This window comes from Hemitrygon akajei, chromosome 6 (assembly GCF_048418815.1).
Source record: "Hemitrygon akajei chromosome 6, sHemAka1.3, whole genome shotgun sequence".
Lineage (NCBI taxonomy): Eukaryota > Metazoa > Chordata > Chondrichthyes > Myliobatiformes > Dasyatidae > Hemitrygon > Hemitrygon akajei.
Window position 1 is genome coordinate 1,606,807 of NC_133129.1, and position 24,859 is coordinate 1,631,665.

The following is a 24,859-nucleotide window of genomic DNA, read 5'->3' on the forward strand; positions in this document are numbered from 1 at the left end:
GATCAATTGGATGGCCAGAGATTTTTCCCAGGGCAGAAATGGCTAGTATGAGGGGGCATCTTTAAGGTAATTGGAGGAAAGTATAGGAAGATTGTCAGATGTAAGTTTTTTTTACACAGAGAGTGGTGTATGTGTGGTGCACCTTACCAGGTATGGTGTTTGAGGTAGATATATTAAGGACATTTATGAAACTCTTAGATTGGCACACAATTGCTAGAAAAATAAGACCTTAGAGATAGGACCAGTAAAAGGCCATTTGGCCCATTGAGTCTGCTATACCATTCCATCATGGCTGACTTATTATCCCTCTCAACTCCATTCTCCTGCCTTCTCTCCATACTCTTAGTCACCCTTACTAATCAAGAACCTATCAAACTCCGCTTCAAATATGCCTAATGCCACAGCCACCACAGCCCTCTGTGGTAATGAATTCTACAAACTCACCACTCTTTGGCAAAAGAAATTCCACCTCATCTCTGGTCTAAAGGGACACCCAACTATTCTAAGGCAATACCTTCTGGGTGTAGGCTACTTACCTTTTGGAAACATTGTCTCAATATTCATGTCTAGGCCTTCCAATATTTGTTAGGAGGAGTGTGTAGGATGGAAGGGTTAGGTTGATTTTAGAGCCAGTTTAAAGGTCACAACAACATTGTTGACTGAAGTTCTGTACATGCTCTATTCTACATTCTTGCTCTCTCTCTCTCTCTCTCTCTCTCTCTCTCTCTCTCTCTCTCTCTCTCTCTCTCTCTCTCTCTCTGTCTCTCTCTGTCTCTCTCTGTCTCTCTCTGTCTCTCTCTCTCTCTCTCTCTCTCTCTCTCTCTCTCTAAATCCTGGGGCATTGATGGAGAACAGGATTCTCAGTCCCTGGTGACTGAGGCAATGTTTATCTCTCCACCAGTGTTGCAGTAGAAAGAGTGAGTAGTGTTTCTAGTGCACTTTGGGAAGTCCCAGAGCACTTAGCGAGCGGTGGCGTGGTTCTGCAGTCCAGTCCCCATGCAGTGTGAGTTACTGTTGTACTGTACAAAACAGAGCAGCCAAACTGCACAGCAAGCTCCCACGATGCTGGAGGAACTCAGCAGGCCAGGCAGCATCTACGGACGAAAAGTACAGTCGATGTTTTGGTCCGAAACCCTTCGGTGAAAAAAAAGCTGAGGAGTAGATTAAAAAGGTGGGAGGAGGGAGAGAGAGACACCAGGTGAAACCTGGAGGGGGAGGGATGAAGTAAAGAGCTGGGAAGTTGATTGGTGAGAGAGGGAAAAGGGGGTGGGTAATGGAGAAGTGGGGGGTGGGGTGGTTCTGGGGGTGGGGGGGCATTACCGAAAGTTTGAGAAATCAATGTTCACACCATCAGGTTGGAGGCTACCCAGACGGAATATAAGGTGTTGTTCCTCCAACCTCAGTGTGGCCTCATCACAACAGTAGAGGAGGCCATGGATGGACATATCAGAATGGGAATGGGAAGTGAAATTAAAGTGGATGGCCACTTCCCATTCCCATTCTGATACATCCATCCACGGCCTTCTCCACAGTCGTAATGAAGCCACACATCGGTTCGAGGAACAACACCTTATATTCCCTTTGGGTCTCCTCCAACCTGATGGCATGAACATCAGATTCTCAAAATTCCGGTAATGCCTCCCAGTCTCCCCACTCCAACTTCTCCATTACCCATCCCCTTTTCCCTCTCTCACCTCATCTCCTTGCCCACCTATTGCCTCCCTCTGGTGCCCCCGCCCTTTTTTCTTTCTTTCTGCAGATTTTCTCTTGTTTGAAGCTCCCATGATACTGGAATGGCCATGCAATTTGGTTTGGTTCAGCCTGACCATTTTGCCAATCTACCCTAATCCTGTTTTAATCAATCATTCTAGTTAACCCCTTCCCACTCCTCTGCTAGTTACCTACCTGCAGGAAAGATATCAGTAAGATTGCAAGAGTGTAGTGAAAATTTACAAGGATGTTGCTGGGATTTGAGGACCTGAGTTATTGGGACAGGTTGAACAGGTTAGGACCTTGTTTCCTGGAGCAAGGGAGGATGAGGGGAGATTTGATAGAGGTATTTAAAATTATGAGGGATATAGATAGGGTAAATGCAAGTAGGCTTTTTCCGCTGAGATTGGATGAGACTACAACTAGATGCCATGGATTGAGGGTGAACAGTGAAATGTTTAAGGGGAACCTGAGGGAGATCTTCTTCACTCAGAGGGTGGTGAAAGTGTGGAATGAGCAGACAATGGAAATGGTGGAGGCAGTTCAATTTCAACATTTAAGAGTAATGTGGATCGGTACACGGACAGATGGAGTATGGAGGGCTGTGGTCCGAGTGTAGATCAATGGGACCAAGGAAAATAATACTTTAGCATGGACCAGATGGGCCAAAGGGCCTGTTTCTGAGCTGCAGTGCTATATGAATCTATGGCCCTTTTACACCTGTCACTGCACCGCATGGTAAACACTTCAACTCACTGTTTACCTACGGACACTGTTTACAATGCTGTTTACATTATAAACACATGCGGGCATTTATATATTAATGTACATTTTATTCCATATCTATATTTTTTATATAGTTCTCCATTCTTCATAATTGTTGAATGTTTCCTGTTGCATGTCATGCCAACACACCACAGCAAATTCCTGATACATGCCAATGTAGATGGTGACTAGGAAAATAAATTTGCAAATTGGTTTATTGTCGTCACGTGCACCGAGGTACACTCAAGAGGCTAGTTTTGCATGCTGTCCATAAAGATAATTTCATTATAACATTGCATTTAATTGTTGCAAGGTAAAGCGATAATGGAATTCAGAATAAAGTTTTAATTGCAATAAGGTACAAGGCCACAACGAGGTGGGTTGTGAGGTCAAAAGTCCATCACGTTGCATGAGGCGGCCGATCAACAATCTGATAACAGCAGCGTAGAAGCTGCCCTCGAGCCTGGCGGTCCGTGCCTTCAGACTTTTGTATCTTCTGCCCAGTGGGAGAGGGGGGAAGGGGTGGCGGGTGTTTGATTATTCTAGCTACTTGACTGAGGCAGTGAGAAGTACAGAGGGGAAGCTGGTTTCCATGATGTGCTGAGCTGAGTGCAGTTTCAGGCAGAGCGGTCGCTGTGATGCATACAGACAGAAGAGAGAGTGGCTGCCCCACAGTCCTCAAGAGTCCCGGCTTCTGTCCTGACCTCTGGTGCTTTCTGTGCAATTTTCACGTTCTCCCTTTTACTGCGTGAGTTTCCTCCTGGACACTCCGATTTCCTTCCACTTCCGAAAGGTGCGCATGCCCAGGGGTTAATTGGTTGCTGTAAGTTGTCCCCAGAGTGCGTGAGTTAGAGGTAGAGTCTGGGGTAATCGACAGTTCATGTTTAGTTTATTGTCATTTAATAGGACACGTGTGGTGTGTGTGTGGTATAAACAATGCTCCTTCAGACCAAGGTGCACAACACAGTACGTATAACATGCACACACACACGCACCCACACCACACACACACTCACACCCTCACACTCACACAGACACACACACACCACACTCTCACACACACGCACCCACACACGCACCCATACACACGCACCCACTCACGTGCACCCACACACGCGCACCCACACACACACTCACTCTCACTCTCACTTTCTCACACTCACTCTCTTACACTCACTCACACTTACACAGACACACACACCACACTCTCTCTCTCTCACACACACACACACACACACACACACACACACACACACACACACACACACACACACACACACACACACACACACACAGAACACAAAGTAATATTACTACAAATACACTAACAAATAATGAGGTGCATTTATGAAACAAGTTACGAAGTGAACAGTATAACATTATTGGTGCTTCACACGTGATGAGACCCGGGAGGTGGCAGGGAGTTCGGTCGTCTCATGGCCTGGGGGGGGGGGGGGGGAGAGGCTGTTTCCCATGCTAACAGTCCTGGTCCTAATTCTACGGTACCTCCTGCTTGATGGTAGGGGTCAAAGAGATAGTTGGGTGGATGGGAGGGATCATTGACAATACTAAGGGCCCTGCATAGGCAGTGCTCCTCTTAAGTATCTCTGTGGGTGTAAGAGAGACCCCGATAATCCCCCCAGCAGTCCTCACTCTACTTTGTAGGGACTTGCGATCAGACACCTTACGGTTGGTGATGGAGATGCAGCTGGCCAGGACTCTGTAAAAGTTGGTCTGAATGGATGTTCTGGAAGTGGAGTTGCTGCTCTGTCTGAAGAGGTGGCGTGGGAAGGTGAGAGAATGGTTTACAGGCAAAGTGAGCACAAAACAGACTGATCTTTGAACCAAAGTTGGCTCAATGGGCCAAAATTCAATATTTTGAAGAAATATGATGCTTGGTGTAATGAAAACACCTCGGTGTGTGCCAGTTGACAGCTACATTTTCTTCATAACAGTGCTGATGACGCTTGCTAGACCCCTCACTGGTTGTTAGTGTAGCGCTCTGGGAAAGGTTTAACTGCTGATGGCGGGACACCAGAATGTTGCAACGGAAATAAATCAGAACTGCAGCATAGAAACAGGCCATTCAGTCCATCTAGTATGTGCCAGGCTGCTACTTTGCTGGTGCCATTTACCTGCAGCCAGACCGTAGCACTCTGCACCTTCCACATCAATGTACCGATACAAACTTTTCTTAAATGTTACAATTGAAAGGCCTAGATGGAGTGGAGGTTCATGGCAATGATCCCAGAAATGAAAGAGTTAACTATGAGAAGTGTTTGTTGGCTCTGGGCCTGCACTTGCTGTTGTTTAGAAGAGTGAGATGGGTGGGAATCTCATTGAAGTGAAATCTATCAAATACTGAAAAGTCTAGATGGAGTGGATATGAAAACAATGTTTCCTATGGAGGGAGGGTCTCGGGCCAGAGAGCACAGCCTTGGAATAGAAGGATGTCCCTTTAGAACAGAGATGAGGAGCAATTTCTTTAGCCAGATCTGATTTAAAACAGATGTTGAATGGGTTTGAGAGGGATAGTAAATAAGCCATGATCTAATGGTGGAGCAGACTCAATGGGCTGAATGGCCTAACATTTTTGCTGACTGAGTACGCCCACAAGAAAATGAATCTCAGGGTTGTATATGTACTTTGATAAAAACATTTGCTTTGAACATTGAACTTCAAAGAAGTTCCTTGTCAGATTCTCCTTAAATATTTTACTGCTGACATTTCACCCTGTCCCTTGGCATCAAGAGAAAGAGTTACAGGTATTTCTCACAGAGAAAGCCGGCCCTGACGTAGAACATTGAACACTATTGCACAGTACCGGTCCTTCGGCCCACAATGTTGGCCTACCTTTTAATTGCTCTGAGCAATCTGCCCTTCCCTCCCACAAGCTTTCTGTTTTCTATCAGCCGTGTACTTAAGAGTCTCTTAAATGTACGTGCAACACATACACAAAATGGTGGTGGAACGCAGCAGGCTAGGCAGCATCTATAGGAAGAAGTACAGTCGACCTTTCGGGCCGAGACCCTTTGTCAGGACTGATCTTAAATGTACGTAATGTGTCTCCCTCTACTTCAGCCCCAGACACTTCCGTACCCTCTCTGCGTAAAAATTCTACCTCTGATATGCTCCTGTACTTCCCTCCAATCACCTTAAAATTATGCCTCATTGTAATAGCCATTTCTGCTTTGTGTAAATGGCCCTGGCTGTCCACCTGATTTATACCTCTTATCATCCTGTACACCTCTATCAAGTTGCCTCTCGCCCTCCTTCTCTCCAAAGAGAATAACACAAGATCACTCAGCCTATCTTCATAAGACATGATCGCTAATCTAGTCAGCACCCCGGTAAATCTCCTCTGCACCCTCTCTAAAGCTTCCACATCCTTCCTGTAATGAGGAGACCAGAAGCAAAGACAATGCTCCAAAGCAAGGTTCCCGACCTGAGGTCCTCAGATCCTTTGCTTAATAGGATTGGCCCATTTTAATGGCCATGTAAAGGTAAGAGAACCCTTTTGCTCTAAGTACTTTGTGACATTTTGTTTGCTCCACTTGTAAATCTAAATAAAACCCTGTGCACTCTGTAAACAATGACAGCAGCCTGGACTGTCCTCTTCATAGACGCTGCCTGACCTGCTGAGTTTCTCCAGCGATTTGCGTGTGTTGCTCTGGATTTCCACAAACTGCAGAATCTCTTCAGAATCACTTTATTGCCAGTCTGTGAGACATCCCAGAATTGATTGTGGTTCGGTGCCAAGCACAAAGCACAGGACAATATCTTAACAGACAGCACAGTGACAACCAGCGATTTACAAGACAATAGTGCAAACGGCTGGGACCTATCAACAATTAGCAGTCACTTGTGTAAACGTCAGTAATCAAAGTTAAATAGAAGTGAACTCAGGAACTGATTTAGCGATAATCAACAGGACAAGGAGAGCGGGAAAGACCGTTTAACGATGTTGCGCAGGGTCCGTTAGGGTGTTGCGCCTGAGTGAGTGTTGTCCAGAAGCTGGGTAGCAATAGGAAGGAAGCTTCAGAGATGACGTTCAGTCCTGGTGGTGGTGGACTTCTAGTGTCTCCCTGTTGGCAGTTTGGTGAATAGGTGACTGTTTGGGTGAGTAGTTTCTCCAGCTCGTATCTTCGCTCCGGCGAAGATGATCTCCGCTGAGTGGCCACTCTCTGCAACTGCGAGGCAGCGGGAAACCAAACGGTGATAGAGATGGTCACAATTCTCAATGATGGCTGGGTAAAAGGCCATCAGGATGCACCCTGAGGTGCTGGCGTGGGAAGAAACAATCTGTGTTGGGCTTTCCTAGTGACCAGTGTAATGTAATGATACAATCAATTGGTAATGATAGACCCCAGGGATTTGAAAGATTCAATGACAGACACAGCCTGACCATTAATTTCCAAGGGAGGGGCGCAGGTCGGGGTTTGTCAGTGGAAGCCAACTCTCATTTCTCATTTCCTGGCTTTCTGAGTCCTCCAGCGTTTTGTGTTCGCGCCTCTCATTTCCACTGTGTTGACAGCATTATGCTCCAAGCGGTGACGAGCACAGCTTGCCGCAAGAGGACTCTCCTGTGTGTGATTTGCTGCTCCATTGTGAAGCCTCTTCCAGGGATGCCTACCCCGAAGACGTTTAAATCTTCTCTTCGATGGGAATTCAGTGACCGTCCCTCACTGCTCTCCCTCTGTGATCTCTGCTCCCTCTGACTCTTCGACCAGCTGTTCACCCAGACTCACTACCACAGCCACATGTCCGATCAGATTCCTTCTCCTCCAACCCTTCACCCTTCCCACCCGCCTGGCTTCACCTATCATCTTCTCGCTGTCCTCCTACCCCTCCCCCCCTCCACTGCAGTCCTGAAGAAGGGTCTCGTCCTGAAACGTCAAATGTTTATTCAGTTCCATAGATGCTGCCTGATCCACTGAGTTCCTCCAGCACTTTGTGTCTGTTAGCCTTGGGGCATGAATTCCTCATCCTGTGTGCTATAATTATTCTGTGGTCACCACTGCCTCAATTGTTATTATTTTATTCATGATTTCATGTCTCCAAATTAAAATAAGTCATCCAGCTTACCAAACGAGGAAGGATATTCGCTGGACCCAGGGGCACAGAGAAATACGTATTGTTCCATTTTTAAAGTAAGTCCAAGACAATTATATTTCACTGATCTGTGAGGCTTAAATTCAATTGTGAAAGTAATTTGCAATGCAGTTCAATCGCACTGGTAATGATCTGTCAGTATCATTACAAAATCTATCTGTCTTGTAACTTGTCCCGTGGTCTCTTCTTGGTAAATATCGTTCTCTGTTGTCTGATGGGAATAGAGGAAGGGATTTAGGCCTTCAAACCAGCTTCGGCATTCAATTAGGCCACAACATCAAAATAAAATCTGCAGGCGCTGGAAATCTGAAGTAAACTGAGGTTAATGCTCAGCCAGACAGGCAGCATCTGTGGAGAGAAAGCATTTCAGACGGCAGACCAGGCTGCAAATGTCCAGGATCAGAATCAGATTTATTATCACTGATGTGATACCTTCTGTGTTTACCTTTTGTTTGTGACTCTTGAGTACAATCAGTAGCTGCTTTATTGGGAAGAGGAGTTGCCCACAGGATTGCAAGCTGATGTTGTTTCCTGTTGCTGCAAACCACCCCCCTCAAGGTTCGACATGTTGTGTGTTCAGAGAAGCTTGTCTACACACCACTGTTGTAACGTGTGCTTATTTGAGTTACTGTCGCCTTCCTGTCAGCTTGATCCAGTCTGGCCTCTCCCACTTATGAGGCATTTTCACCCACACAGCTGCCACTCCCTGGATTTTTTTTTATTCTTGCACCATTCTCAGGCTACATCCACACTAGACCGGATAATTTTGAAAACGTCGGTTTTGCATAAAAACAATAGGCGTCCACACTATGCGTTTTTGAAAATATCTCCATCCACACCCAAAAGGAGATTTTGGCGAATCTCCTCCTACTGGGCATGTGCAGGACACATCCACCGAAAACAAGCGACATGTTTGGTGTCGAATCTCGCCGTGAAAGTGCGCGTTTGTGCAGTTACAGACTAGAAAAACTTAAAACTACGGACAGCTATTGGCTCTCATGCAGGAGAACTTAAAAGTAAAAAAAAATACTGGAGCAAACGGAGGCAATCGACAGGGAATTCACGGACAGATTGACCCGGCTGACGACAAACATTGAAAAACTGACTAACTCTGTTGCACTAATAAAGCACCTTGTCAAATGTATAAAACATGTCTGCATTAGTGTTATCTTGTATTTCCATACAATATTACATTAGGCTGTTACACATCTATTGTCAGAGAAGTATTTGCATAAATAGGTAAACCACCTTCATACGAGCAAGGACAGAAAACAGGGCACAGTGAGTATACTTATTTATTCAGTAAGTTATGGGTCAAAGTATTTGGTGAGTACATTTCTAACTGTTCTGGCTTCAGTCTCGTTGCTGTCTGTTCTGAAATTATTAGGTTGCATTCAAGAAAACAATGAAATAGCGCGCTGCCGTCTGACAGCGTTTTCTAAAGTCTCCGGTTACCCCGTCCACACTGATCTGCTCGAGCAGCATTTTCAAAAATACCCACCCTGGAAAACGTTTCTGAAAAGCTCCGGTTTCGGGGGACGAAAACGCTGTTTTAGTGTGGACGGAGGGTAAAAACGAAGAGAAAAAGCTTCGGTTATGGATTTATCCAGTGTAGTGTGGACGTAGCCTCAGTAAAATCCCAGGAGATCAGCAGTTTCTGAGATACTCCAACCACCCTGTCTGGCATGAGCAATCATTCTAGTCAAAGTCACCTAGATCACATTTCTTCCCCACTCTGATGTTTAGTCTGAACAACAACTGAACCTCTTGACCATGTCTGCATGCTTTTATGCAAAGAACTGCTGCCACGTGATTTGCATTAACAACCAGACGTGCAGGTGACCGTCAGTCCTGAAATTCGTCGTCGTAGCAGCAGTAAAGTGCAAAACATACAGATTAGTATAAGTTACAAAGACAAATAAATAGTGAAAAGATGGATGATAATTCACAGGGCCAGAGATCGGGGTTCAATTCTGCTGCCTGCAAGGAGTTTGTCCGCTCATCCCATGGGTTTCCTTCAGACACTCCAGTTTCCTCCCACATTCCAGAGCCGTAAGGGTTTGATCTGGTAAACTGGGGGCCTGCTGTGTTGGAGCTGGGAGCATGGCGACACTTGTGGGCTGCCCCCCCCCCCCCCAGCACATCCTCGGACTGTAATGGTATTCGACACATTTCACTGCATCTTTCCATGTCCACGGGACAAATACAGCTAACCTTTAACCCGAAGGAGGTTACAGAGATGGGCAGGGAGGTGAGCCCATTTGAACATGGATGCTAGCGATAGGGAGCTGGAGGCACATTGCAGGGCTTCAGATCACGTCAGGTCTTGATTCAAGGTTCTTTAATGTCATTTTCAGTATGCAAATGTAATGGAGACAAAAAACATAATAATAAAAAACACAATAAATATAAATACTTACGATAGCTTATATGCATAGATTGATTGTGTGTCCATAAAGTGACGCCAGGCACAGGAGTGTCTGTACATAAAGTTACCACCAGGAAGTGATAAAGTAGGGGTGGTTGGGGGTGTGGGGGGTGGGTTAGTGGGTGGAGGGGTTGATCAGTGTTACTGCTTGGGGAAAGTAACTGTTTTTTGAGTCTGGTGGTCCTGGCGTGGATGGTATATCTGATGGGACTGGGACAAACAGTCCGTGAGCAGGGAGGGTGGGATCCTTCATGATGTTACTGGCCCTTTTCCAGCACCTTTCTGTGTGCCTTGGAGTAGTGGAGTCTGTGAGTGGCTGAGGCAAGGAAGAAGGTTTCAGCTGTGGGGTGATGGAAGCCTCGTTGACCCGAGTGTCCCATTTTCACTTCAAATGTAAAATCCACTTGTGATTTATTCTACAATAAATGATGTCGATTGTTAGCCATTCCCTCGATGGACATGGAGCTCCCTCCTTGTTAATGAGACTCCCTCAAAGTTCAGAGTAAGTTTATTCTCAAAGTGCACACATATACAACCCTGAGATTTGTTTTCTTGTGGGCATTCACAGTAGAATCAATGAAAATCTGCACACAAAGACTGACAAACAACCAATTCACAGCAAATGGCAATCTGTGCAAATACAAAATAATACTGAAAATTGTACTCATTTATTAATTTATTTATTTGGCGATATGGCACGGAACAGGACCTCCCAGCTCTTTGAGCTGTGCCACCCAGAAACCCACCTATTTGACCCCAGCCTAATCACAGGACAAGTTGCAATAACCAGTCAACCTGCTCACTGGTATTTGGGAGGAAACTGGAGCATCTGGAGGAAACCCTCACGCTCACAGGAAGAGTGCACAAACTTGTTACAGGCAGCGTAGGAATTGTCGTCCAAGCTGTAGCAGCGTTGCGCTGTTACGCTACTGGGGTGCCCCGATAAGTAAATAAACAAGCAAGCAGACAGATAGATAAATACTACCGGGAAAATGAGTTGTACAGTCCTTGAAAGTGAGTCCATAAACTGTGGATTAGTTTAGTGTTGTGGTGAGTGAATTCATCCCCTCTGGCTGAGGAGTCTGATGGTTGGAGGGTAACCTGATGCTGTGGGTCCACAGGCTCCTAAGGCTGACTCTCAGCCAGACAATTACACTGTCTGCTCAACACCAGCCTAAGCGGACTAGCACACTCCTTGTGACTGGGACATAGGCTTTGTTCCCAGGTATTTAGCCATCTGAGCTATGAATTAACTTGACGTCTGCTCTCACAGTGCGGTTTCCCAGGCAACCTCTCTTTATGAGAATAAATTAATAGGCCCAGCTGAACAATAGCTTTCCATTGATATATCTCTCAGTCTCTGCACTCTCTCTATTACACTCTCTCTTTGTCAGTATCACACACTATGGTCTCATTCTCTCTCTCTCAATATCCCTCTTTTGTATATTTCACTCTCTCTATCCCACGACCCTTCAAAGTCCCTACCTCACTCTCGTTTTCATTTCCATTGCAACTTCACTCTGTCTTGGTTTCTCTTGCATTCTCTCCTAGTCACTCCCTCTGTCTCTGTGTCTCTCATTTTTTTTCTCTTTCCATCTTCATTTCTATTTCTCTAATTTTCTTCTTCCATTTCTCTCTCTCTTTTAATCCTTCTCTCTTCCTTTCTGTTTTCTCTCCCTCTCTCTTGCTGTTACTTCACACTATCTCTCACCCCAATCTCTCTCTGTATATACACACTATCTTTCTAACCTACCATTATACCTCCATCTACATATCTGAATGGCTAACTACCTATTAACTTGAATTTATATCTGCCCACCTCTGTTGTTTGATATAACAATTTGAATTCGATGTACTATATAATTTTGTTTCTCTCTGTTGCTCTGAATAATGTGTTTCCCTATTTATCTCTGCGGTGTGAGCCTCATTATCTCTCTGAATCATCACAGACAACGGTTTTGTCTGAAGTCTTTCGAAGAGATTTTGCATAAGGAAGCCCGTCACTGTAAATGTGATCATGTCCCTGGAAAGAGTTGTCACGTGACTGGTGTGTTTACACCCCCCCCCATTCCTTCGCTCATCTCACCTTCCCAGTCCCTCCCCACCCCAGCAATGCCCTGAAGTCTCTGCTCTGAGTAACTACCTCTTCCTTGGGCAGCTCGTTCCGTACACTCCCCACCCTTCAGGGGGGCCCCTCAGGTACTTATAAATGTTTCCCCTCTCACCCTAAACCAGTACCTCCCTCCGTGGTACTGTTTTAATATCTACTAGACCTAGAGCACAGTAACGGCCCCCTCTGGCCCAACGAGCCCCCCCCCCCATTATACCCATGTGAGTGGCACAGTAGAATAGTGGTTAGCACAACACTTTATACTACCAGCGATATGGGTTCAGTTCCTGCTGCTGTCTGTAAGGAGTTTGCTCGTTCTCCCAGTGACCCCGTGGGTTCCTCCCACGGTCCAGGACGGACTGTTTATCAGGTCACTGTAAGTTGTCTGGTGATTAGGCCAGGGTTAAATTCGGGCTGGCTGCTGGGCATTGCGGCTTACAGGGTTGGAAGGGATGTATCACAATAAATAAACAAACAAACCTACGACTAACCTGTACGTCTTTGGGAGGAAACCAGGACACCTGGAGGAAATCTGTGCAGTCATGGGAAGAGCGTACAAACTCCTTCCAGACAGCGGCAGGAATTGAACCCCAATCTCACAGACGGTGATGGGAATTGAACCCAATCTCACAGACAGTGATGGGAATTGAACCCAATCTCACAGACAGTGATGGGAATTGAACCCCAATCTTACAGACGGTGATGGGAATTGAACCCAATCTCACAGACAGTGATGGGAATTGAACCCAACCTTACAGACAGTGATGGGAATTGAACCCAATCTCACAGACGGTGATGGGAATTGAACCCAATCTCACAGACAGTGATGGGAATTGAACCCAACCTTACAGACAGTGATGGGAATTGAACCCAATCTCACAGACGGTGATGAGAATTGAACCCCAATCTTACAGACGGTGATGAGAATTGAACCCCAATCTTACAGATGGTGATGGGAATTGAACCCAATCTTACAAAGGGTGATGGGAATTGAACCCCAATCTTACAGACGATGGGAATTGAACCCCAATGTTACAGACGGTGATGGGAATTGAACCCCAATGTTACAGACGGTGATGGGAATTGAACCCCAATGTTACAGTCAGCGGTGGGAATTGAACCCCAATGTTACAGACAGCAGTGGGAATTGAACCCCAATGTTACAGTCAGCGGTGGGAATTGAACCCCAATGTTACAGACAGTGGTGGGAATTGAACCCCAATGTTACAGTCAGCGGTGGGAATTGAACCCCAATGTTACAGTCAGCAGTGGGAATTGAACCCCAATGTTACAGACAGAGGTGGGAATTGAACCCGGGTTGCTGGTGCTCTAATAGCATTATGCTAACCACTGAACTACCATGAGGCCTCAGTCCAGGAGTGTGAAACCTTTCACCGTGCTCGTCACTAACAGCACCAAGACTGGCAGGGAAGAAGTCTAAATGGGAATGCAGAAGATGAATCTTTAGTGACATGCAAACACGAGAAAATCTGCAGATGCTGGAAATTCAAGCAACACACACAAAATGCTGGTGGAACGCAGCAGGTCAGGCAGCATCTATAGGAAGAAGCACTGTCGACGTTTTAGGCCGAGACCCTTCGTCAGGACTAACTGGAAGGAAAGATAGTAAGAGTCTGTAATCTCAAATCTCTTACTATCTTTCCTTTCAGTTAGTGTGTTCCACCAGCATTTTGTGTGTGTTTCTTTAGTGATATGTTGCATTTCATGGTTTTACATGCTGCATGTAGTTTGGTGCTCTGTAGATGCCGAGAAAAATTTCAACAACTTCCTTGAAAACCTTCCATGTGATTTTCTCCGGTCCCACTAGAAATTCTTCAAATTGCCTGTCACTGATGACCTGTTTGATTTGTGGACCAACAAAAATGCCTTCCTTAATCTTGGCATCAGTTATTCTGGGAAGCATCTGTCTCAAATATCAAAATCCTTCATAGAAATTTTCATGGCCGGTGATAGCAAATTCCATCCTTACAGTCCTGAACCCAATAATTATTACTGAAACCTGTCCTGCCTTGCAGCAGCCATGCCGCCTAAGCATGGCCAAGCATGCCTGGACAAGATAGGAAACTTTCCAGCTTACATTATAGGCAACATTTTAATTGACTTGAATTATGAATTGAAATAATAAACATAAGTGATTTTAAAAAATGGTGCGTGATAGGGAAATTTCATGGTGATTTTCATGATCAGTCGCCCAAAATTCATAAGATACACCTAAAGGTATTCAGGAAGCAAAATCTTTGTTGTCCATTTGACCCCTCCAGCTCTGTTTATACCCCCTTTCACACACTGCTGATAATTGGGCAGTTTCGTAAGTAGAGACAGTATGTCCTGGGGTTAGAGTCAGAGATCAGTACAGCACAGGAACAGGCCCTATGGCCTGACTGGTCTGTGCTGGCCACTGTGCCTACCCAATAGTTCCAATTTACTGTGTTCAGTTGATATCCCTCCAAACACCAACCCATCATGTACCTGTCCAAGTGCTTTTTTATCAAAGTACATTCAGTATATGCCACCATATACAACCCTGAGATTCATTTCCTTGCTGGCATTCTCAATAAATCCATAAAAGGATAATAAACAGAATCAATGAAAGACCACACCAACTTGGGCATTCAGCTACTGTGCAAAAGACAACAAACTGTGCAAATACAAAAAGAAAGAAATAACAATAAATAAATTAGCAATAAATATTAACATTTGAGATGAAGAGTCCTTGAAAGTGAGTCCATGTTCCATGATGGAACGAGTGAAGTTATCCCCTTTGGTTCAAGAGCCTGATGGCTGTGGGGTAGTAACTGTTCCTGAATCTGGTTGTGTGGGAGCTGAGGCTCCTGTACCTCCGTCCTGATGGCAGCAGCGACAAGAGAGTGTCGCCTGGGTGGCGGTGAGGGGTCCCTGCTGATGGAACCGATCCTCACTGAGGGATCAGAAGTGGAGAGAGTGAGCAATTTCATTCCTGGGTGTCAGGATCTCTGGGGATCTAACCTGGTCCCAACGTATCAATGCAGCTACAAAGAAGGCAACTCAGCTGCTATGTTTCATTAGGAGTTTGAGGAGATTTGGTTTGTCACTCACAGACTTCCAGAGACGTACCCTGGGGAGCACACTGATTGGCTGCATTGCTGCCTGATATGGGGGGTGGGGGGGGGGGGCTACTGCGCAGGACTGAAAGAAGCTACAGAGACATGTAAAATTAGTCAGCTCCATCTTGTGTACTGGCCTCCGTAGTATTCAAGACATCATCAAAGAGTAGTGCCTCAGAAAGGCAGCGTCCATTATTAAGGACCCCCATCACCTAGGACATGGCCTCTCCTCACTGTTACCGTTGGTAGGAGATACAGAAGCCTGAAGGCACACACACAACGATTCAGGAACAGCTTCTTCCCCTCTGCCATCCGATTCCTAAATGGACATTGAACACTACTTTTTTTGGGTTTTTGCACTATTTTTAATATGAGTATTTAATATACATGTATACGTACTGTAATTGATTAACTTTTTTTCTATATTATCCTGTGTTGCATTGTACTGCTGCTGCTAAGTCAACAAATTTCATGGCAAATGCCGGTGATAATAAACCTGATTCTGACTCTGCTGCTTTCCTGCAAGAACGCTTCGTGTAGGTGTGTTCTACAGTGGCGAGGGCTTTACCCGTGATTTAAAGGTTCACTTGTTATCAAAGTATACAACTCAAAAATTCTTCAATTTTCCAGGTAGTCATGAAACCACGAAAGAAAAGAAAGGCAGCACGATCATCACCCCCCCCCCCCCACAAAAAAATCAAGCATATAAGGCACGTCAATCCCAAAATCCCCCCTCCCCACAAAAAAACAAGCATAAATGGATCAGGCACGTCAATCCCAAAATCCCCCCTCCCCACAAAAAAACAAGCATAAATGGATCAGGCACGTCAATCCCAAAATCCCTCGCCCTGCACAAATAATTGAACAAAATGGATCAGACACATCAAACCCCCAAATCCCCCCTCCCTTCACAAAAAAAACAAGAAGATTGGGCGAGAAAACACAGAATATAAAGCCTATAAGACTGAAAAGAAGAGTCCACATCCAAAATGCAGGAAAATCCTGAGCACCCTCTCCGGGCGCACCGGCGGGTCTCCCATCTCCAGTACAGCGCAACTGATCAAAAGGAGAGGCAGCCGGCGCTCACTCTCTGCACTCACTTTGATACCACTTTAATGGGTGAACAGTGGAAGTTATAAACGGCGAAATGGAGCCAAACATCCTGCAGTCGTCTCGGCACAAGCATTCACTCACAGTACCTCTGCCTCTCGGAGATCACAGTGCACTGGGACAACCGAGCGGTCTCCAATCTTCCGCATTCGCCCCGATGTTTCAATCTCCTTCGTCGCTTTAATCGGCAAAGTGGGGTGAAACATTGGCTCGCGTGCCACCCTGCAGCCTATGAGGTTCGCCCACGAGGTTCGCCCACGCTGCCCTCTGCCTCCCAGAATCTCGGAGACCTGCAGCGCGCTGAAGCCCAAACCCAAACAATCCCCTCCCACATCAGACACGCCTAACACCCAAACAATCTCCACACAGCAAAACACGGGCTCCAACAGTTCCAGGATCACATTCAAGATGAGAAAGAAACATAAAAGGAGTGAAAAAGATGGTTTCATGATCTATCGACAAGATGTCGACCAAAGGAGTGTTGTTCGCAGGCACCATCTTGACCTAGTTATTTAGAAATTCTGCACGGAATAGGACCATCGGCTCTTTGAACTGCAACGCCCAGCAGCAGCCAATTTAACCCTAGCCTAAGCACAGAACAATTTGCAAGACCAATTAACCTACCACCTGCTACGTCTTTGGTCTGTGGGAGGAAACTGGAGCACACGAATGAAACCCATGCCTCCCACGTGGAGAATGTACAAACTGGATGCTGGGATTGAATTCTGAACTCTGACGCCCTGAGCTGTACAACGTCAAGCTAAACGCTACGCTATTGTGCCCTTAAATGATACAACTGTACCAGCCTCAACCACTTCCTCTCTCAGCTCACTCCATATGCACACCACTCTCTGTGTGGAACAAAAAGTTGCCCCTCAGGTTCCTTCTAAATCTTTCCCTCCTCACCCTAAACCTATTCTCTTAGTGTTGGGCTCACCTACCCTGGGAAAAGATCATTCCCGTCCACTTCGTCAGTACCTCTCATAATGTTAGACAGTGGGAGGGGTGGTGGGACTGAGGGAGAGTCACATTAGGAGGGATGGTATTGAAGGAGGTTCACACTGTGGGAGGGGTGGTACTGAAGGAGGGTCACACTGTGGAAGGGGTGGTATTGTGGGAGCTGCTCACTGTGGGAGGGGTTGTATTGAGGGAGGGTCACACTATAGGAGCCCATCTTCTCACTATCCCCCTCTATTATCCTGCACCTTCTGAATTATGACCCCCACTTCCAGCCCCCACTCCCATGATAATGAGCTGTGCTTCTTTCTTTTTCAGAATGTTCCAGGCCCGCTGTTTCGAAGGGCATCTCCGCAGCCATTACCCCAACACTGAATATGCCACAGTCGTTCGGCTCCCCAGGGAACCCCTCCATCTTGGACAGCCTCCCCGTTGTTGGGTTCGCCCCTCAGCAGCTGAATGAGTCGGGCACGGCCTCTGCAGAGGGCGAAGGTCAACGGACTGCTGTTGCCGCGGGAGACCAGTGCTGGCCCGTCCGCCCCACCCTCCGGAATGAGCTGGACACCTTCTCTGTCCACTTCTACATCTTCTTTGGACCAAACATTTCCATCCCACCTGATAAGGTGGCTGTGTTTGTCATCAGCCTGATGCCCGTCCTAGACAGCGGAGGCGTTCTCAACATGGAGCTAAAGTTGAACACGGTGAGAAGGGTCAGGGTCGATGCTGGGGGCAGTAGGGCCACTCCCAAACCTCTGGGTTCGATCCTGCTGTGCCGTCAACGTTCAAAGAGCCAATCAAGCCCGGGTTCTGGTGTTGCTCAGTTTCTTATTCACAATGACATCCCTCAACCTCCCTCGCTGCCTCCCTCTCTCTACCACTCTCCCTATACCTCTCTCTTGCCCTCTCTCTCCTATTCTCTCTCTTTCAGTTCTCTCCCTTTCTCTCTCTTCCCTCTCATTCCCTCTCTCATTTGTCTTCTGCTCTCTCTCCCTGCTTTTCCTTCTCTCAGTCTTTCTTTTACTCTCCTTCCTTCTTTCTCATTCTCTCTTGCTTGTTTCTCTCTCTCTCTCCCTTTCTCATCTCTCTCTCTTGCCTCTTCCTCACATTCTCTCCCACTTTATTGCCCCTGTTTCATTCTCTCTCTCTCATTTACTCCTTTTTCCCATCCCCTCCCCCTCTCCCTCCCCTTTCTCTCCCTCCCCCTTTCTCTCCCTACCCCTCTCCCTCCCTACCCCTCACCCTCCCCTTCTCTCCCTCTCCCAGCTCTCTTCCCCACTGTCTCCCCCTCTCTCCCTCCTCTCTCTCTCCCCCCTCTCTCCCTCTCCCAGCTCTCTCCCCCCTCTGACCCCCTCTCTCTCCCTCCTCCTCTCTCTCTCTCCCCTCTCCCCCTCTCTCCCAGCTCTCGCCCCCTCTGTCTCCCCCACCTCTCTCTCCCCCTCTCTCTTTCTCTCTTCTTCCCCCACCCCCCATGCAGTCAAGTACATGTGGAGAGATGGACAGAAAAGACGAAAGAAGGCTGGAATAGAGAGATGCAAAGGGACTCGTGCAGCATTCCCTAAAGGTTAATTTGCAGGCTGAGTTGCTGGTAAGCGAGGCAAATGAAATGTTAGCATTTATTTTGAGAGGATTAGAATACAAAAACAAGGATGTGATGCTAAGACTTTATACGGCATTGCTCAGACCATACTTGGAGTTTTGTGACCAGTTTTGGGCCCCTTATCTAAGAAAGGGTGTGCTTACAGTAGAGATTGCTCAAAAGAGGTTCATGAAAATGATTCGGGGATTGAAAGGCTTATTGTACGAAGAACATTTTACACCTGTACTCGCTGGAATTCAGAAGATCGAAGGTGGGGTGGGGGGGTTGTGGGAGGTCTCATTGAATCTACCGAATATTCATAGGGCTGGATAGAGTGGATGTGGAGAAGCTGTTTCCTATGATGGGGGAGTCAAGGACCAGAGGGCATCACCTCAGAATAGAAGGACATCTCTTTAGGACAGAGATGATGAGGAATTTCTTTAGCCACAGGGTGGTGAATCAGTGGAATTTGTTGTCACAGACGGCTGTGGCAGACAAATCAGCCATGATGGAATGGTGGAACAGACTCGATGGGCTGAATGGCCTAATTCTGTTCCTGGGTCAACGGTCCTCTGGTCTTCCCCTGCTCATTTACAGTGAGGGTCAGCAGACAGCTGAAGACGTTGTGTAAATCTGCTTTTCTCCTCCAATTTGCAAAGTAACCAGGGCTCCGAGCCCTGCAGCTTACCGTAGAGTGCATCTAATTAATTTATAAGCCAAGGGTTGCCGTGTTAAGTTTAGCTTGAAGTGCATGTGCAGTTTACTGGTAATGTGTTGTGTGCATTAGTACTGCACCAACCGAGCCCAAGGGACACCCCTGCCTATTGAAGTAACGGGACTGGTCCTGCAAGCCCCGCGCTGCACATGCAGACCCCGTTTATTAAAGGTGGCGGCAATCTCCAACAATGAGAAAGTCAAATTCTTAGATATTGGGTTATGACCAGAGGAAAAAAAAACGGCTGGAGTTGCTTAGTGCTTCAGTGCAAGGGTGTTTATTATGTGCATCAAAAATCAAACTTACAAGAATTAGTGAAAATAATGAAAACAAAAATGCCAGTATTTACAGAAAGATATCGACCAGAAAACACAGTAATAGCTCTGGACTATATTTGTTCAGTTTGAACTCCTGTCAACCCCAATCTCTCTCCCTTCCAGTGGGTGAAAAGCTCCTTTTTATTCGGCACCAGGACAGACCATCCTTTATGACCAAATAAGTTAACTTAAGACTACAAGCAAATTAGAATATGATGCACCCCGCAATGGAGTTACAATTATATTACAAAATAAACAGAAATATCCATCTTCAATACAGTTTACAAACAACGTAGACACAGTTACACATTCCCGCTACTAAAGAAATTGAGGATTCTGCTGTGTACGGCAGGAAAGGCACCGTCAAGCCAAGTCGAGCGCAGGGGGCCCATTATGAGAATACACCGGGGAAGGCATTGAAATGTACACTCAGTGTTTGTGTGTGCGCGAGAGCACGTGTGTCAGGAGTGTGTTTACTCTGCACGGATGGAGAACAGGCAATGGGTGCTGTCGGTCTGAGGGTCAACACTCTCCCTGTGGCCACGTGGGTTCCCCCAGCTGTTCCGGTTTCCTCCCACGTCCCATAAAACCGTAAGAGACAGGAACAGAAACATAGAACAGTGGAGGCTCTTTGGCCCACAATGTCATATCAACCCTTTAACCAATTCCAGGATCAGTCTGAAAATACTATAACCCATTCAACCCATCAAGTCTGCTCTGCCATTCCATCTTGGCCAATTTATTTTCCTTCTCAACTCCAATCTCCTGCCTTCTCACTGTGACCTTTGACACCCTTAATAATGAAGAACCTATCAAACTCCACTTAAAAATACCCAATGACTTATCCCACACATCTCCTTTGAACTTATACCATCTCGCCTTAACTGCATGTCCCTCTGGTATTAGACATTTGCACCCTGGGGATAACGCTTCCAGCTGCTTACTCTATGCTTCTCATAATCTAATAAACCTCTATCAGATCTTCCTTCAACCTCTGACGCTCCAGAGAAAACATCCCAAGGTTGTCCAACCTCTCCGTATGGCATGTATCCTCTAATCCAGGCAATGTCCTGGTGAACATCTTCTTCACCCTCTACAAAGTCTCCACACTTTCCTGCAAAGGGGCGACCGGAACTGGAAGGTCCTTCATCAGATCTTCTCTCTGATGTCTCAGTCCACTTGTGCCCTCTCAGTCTTCATACTGCGGTCTAGAATAGAACAGAACTTTATTGTCGTCGGTCAAAGGCAACGAGATTGTAGTGCTGCTGCAGTTTGTGCAAAACAGATATTTACAATGCATGTGGCATGGCTTAATTTGAAAAAGTTCCCATATTTACAGCAACAAGTGACTTCAACAGTCCACACACTCGAAGGCCATTGGCAAAGCGGAGTGTAGCGTTATCCAGCTGTATAACAGCCCTCGGGAAGAAGCTGTTCTATTGGGGTGTGTCACTATTCTCAGATTTCTACACCAATCACTCACTCACCTTGCCAGTGCCTCTCACCTCCAGTGACATCGGTTCAGTCCTGACCCTGGGCACTGTCCATGTGGAGTCTGCACGTTCATCCTGCGGGCGGGTGGGAGAATCCAGTGAAATTAGAACAGAAATGTATGTCTCCCCTCAGCGATTAACCGGCCATTTTTCCTTTTCCTTTTGCCACAGTCCTCGGTGAAAGGGGAGAACGTGACTGTGATTGGTTGCTTGAATCACGGGATGCCTCTGACATCATCGGACAACACGTCGACCAGCTGTGAATCAGGTAAGGTGTGCCGGGGGCAGGACAGGAATAATGCTTGGGAATACTGTGTCAGTTCTCAAGTCAAGTCAAGTCGAGGCACTTTTATTGTCATTTCGACCATAACTGCTGGTACAGTGCACAGTAAAAATGAGACAATGTTTTTCAGGACCATGGTGTTACATGACACAGTACAAAAACTAGACTGAACTACGTAAAAAAAAACAACACAGAGAAAGCTACACTAGACTACAGACCTACACAGGACTGCATAAAGTGCACAAAAACAGTGCAGGCATTACAATAAATAATAAACAGGACAATAGGGCAAGGTGTCAGTCCAGGCTCTGGGTATTGAGGAGTCTGATAGCTTGGGGGAAGAAACTGTTACATAGTCTGGTCGTGAGAGCCCGAATGCTTCGGAGCCTTTTCCCAAATGGCAGGAGGGAGAAGAGATTGTATGAGGGGTGCGGATGCAGCGTGTAGTGTAAATGTCCGTAATGGCGGGAAGAGAGACCCCGATGATCTTCTCAGCTGACATTATTATCCGCTGCAGGGTCTTGCGATCCGAGATGGTGCAATTTCCGAACCAGGCAGTGATGCAGCTGCTCAGGATGCTCTCAATACAGCCCTTCTGCTCACCCCTTCGAGGAAGGATGTGGAAACTTTAGAGAGGGTGCTGAGAAGATTTACCAGGTTGCCTCCTGGATTAGAGAGCATGTCTTAAGGGGATAGTTTGAGCGAGTTAAGACTTCTCTCTTTGGAATGAAGGAGTTGAGAGGTGGCTTGATAGAGTTGTACAAGATGACAAATTGCATTGATCCAGTGGACATCCAGAGATTGATTTCTGAGGCGGACATGGCTAATATGGGGGGAGGGGGCATTACTTTAAGGTGATTGGAGGAAAGTATAGGAAGGGGAATGTGAGAGGTATGTTTCTCACACAGAGTGGTGGGTACGTGGAACACACTGCTAAATGTGATGATAGAGTCAAGTATATTAGGGAGATTTAAGAGCCTTTTAGATAGGCACATGGATGAAAGAAAAATGAGGGTTAGATAGGAGGGAAGGGTTAGATTGATCTTGGAGTAGGTTAAAATGTCAGTACGACATTGTGGGCCGATGGGCCTGTAGTGTGTTGCACTATTTTATGTTCTGTGTTCCATGTGTCTTAGGCGGATCCACAAAGGAATTCAGAGTAAACAGCCCAAGGTGTCTGTCTCTCTCATCCCCCCTCCCCTATGGCTCTGAAGGGATAGGGTTGCCTTGGCTATGACTGACAGTGAAGTGGTGTACCCCTTGTGCACCATTGTAGGTGATGGACTGCATGCCTCATCCCTCCATGAGGTGGAGCAAAGCTTAACCACCTCCCCCTCATACACCCCCATACCTCCTCTTCCGCCAACGTGTTGTCAGTGGTGGAGAAGGCTCAAAAGGTCAGATGCGATTCCTACCTCATGTTAGATTCAGATGTTTTTGATCCCAGCTTCTTTCAAAAGTCAAGAAAAAGGCATAAACTTGTTATTTCATGGTAGTTTTATTAAGCGCTAATAGATGAAAGGGAATTGGAAACGAGTAGAAGCAGGAAAGGAGAAACAAAGATGGTGGGCCAGCGTGCTCTGCGGTGCATACCATAGATATGAGACACTCCAAATTTGTCAATAAGAGTTAACCAGTCAGATAGCTCTATTCAAATAATGCAGAAAGAGGAGAAAAATGGAAGCAGAATGAACTGGAACCACCAGGGGGCACAATGAACAATTGTCTATACAAATGTAGCTAGAACATAGAATAGTACAGCAGATTACAGGCCCTTCGGCCCACAAGGTTGTGCCGACCCTCAAACCCTGCCTCCCATATAACCCCCCCCCCACCTTAAATTCCTCCATATACCTGTCTAGTAGTCTCTTAAACTTCACTAGTGTATCTGCCTCCACCACTGACTCAGGCAGTGCATTCCACGCACCAACCACTCTCTGAGTGAAAAACCTTCCTCTAATATCCCCCTTGAACTTCCCACCCCTTACCTTAAAGCCATGTCCTCTTGTACTGAGCAGTGGTGCCCTGGGGAAGAGGCGCTGGCTGTCCACTCTGTCTATTCCTCTTAATATCTTGTACACCTCTATCATGTCTCCTCTCATCCTCCTTCTCTCCAAAGAGTAAAGCCCTAGCTCCCTTAATCTCTGATCATAATCCATACTCTCTAAACCAGGCAGCATCCTGGTAAATCTCCTCTGTATCCTTTCCAATGCTTCCACATCCTTTCTATAGTGAGGCGACCAGAACTGGACACGGTATTCCAAGTGTGGCTTAACCAGAGTTTTATAGAGCTGCATCATTACCACGCGACTCTTAAACTCTATCCTTCGACTTATGAAAGCTAACACCCCATAAGCTTTCTTAACTACCCTATCTACCTGTGAGGCAACTTTCAGGGATCTGTGGACATGTACCCCCAGATCCCTCTGCTCCTTCACACTACCAAGTATCCTGCTACTAGGGAAATACTGAATAATTGCATCTATATCATCGTCATTATGTGCCGTGTTGTGTGACGTGGGCAATCCTGGTCTTTCCATGACCATGACTGTTCTTGGCAAATTTTTCCACAGAACTGGTTTGCCGTTGCCTGCTTCTGAGCAGTGTCTGTACAGGACGGGTGACCCCCCCAGCCATTATCAATACTCTTCAGAGATTGACTGGCCTGGCGTCAGTGGTCGCGTAGCCAGGGCTTGTGATCCGCACCGGCTGCTCATACGACCATCCACCACCTGCTTCCATGGCTTCACGTGACCCTGATCGAGGGGGCTGAGCAGGGGCTACCCCTCACCCAAAGGTGACCTGTAGACTAGCGGAGGGAAGACTGCCTCACCCCTCCTTTGATAGAGACGTATCTCCAGCCCACCACCTGCAAACTCGATATAAGTAGTTGTATAAAATACAAGCAGACATAAAAAGTTAAACCGCAAGATAAATAATAATTGTATAGTCTAATCCAACACCCGTTAAACCTTCTCTTCCAGAGACATCTGCAGGGTTTGCCCTCTTGGTCGACTCCACCTCAAACGTTAGCAGAATGCACGTGGCCTATCCTCAGACTGGGAACTGGTACATCACCCTGCGCTCGTTGTGTGCCGCTGGACACGGGTAAGCTTCTCTACATCAGTCTGGGGCTTCCAGCTAGCGCCAGCTGCTCCGGTGAAGGGTCATCAGCACCA

At 46.5% G+C, this 24,859-nt stretch overlaps 1 protein-coding gene across 1 annotated transcript in view; it reads left to right on the forward strand.

Annotated features, from left to right (window-relative positions):
• The window catches only part of tmem8b (transmembrane protein 8B), a 119,567-nt gene that overhangs the window by 76,199 nt on the left and 18,509 nt on the right, over positions 1-24,859 (forward strand). The window contains exons 6-8 of the mRNA XM_073047779.1: positions 17,615-17,997; positions 21,569-21,665; positions 24,665-24,788. Coding sequence (XP_072903880.1) covers positions 17,615-17,997; positions 21,569-21,665; positions 24,665-24,788 — 604 coding nt within the window. The remainder of the gene's footprint in view (positions 1-17,614; positions 17,998-21,568; positions 21,666-24,664; positions 24,789-24,859) is intronic.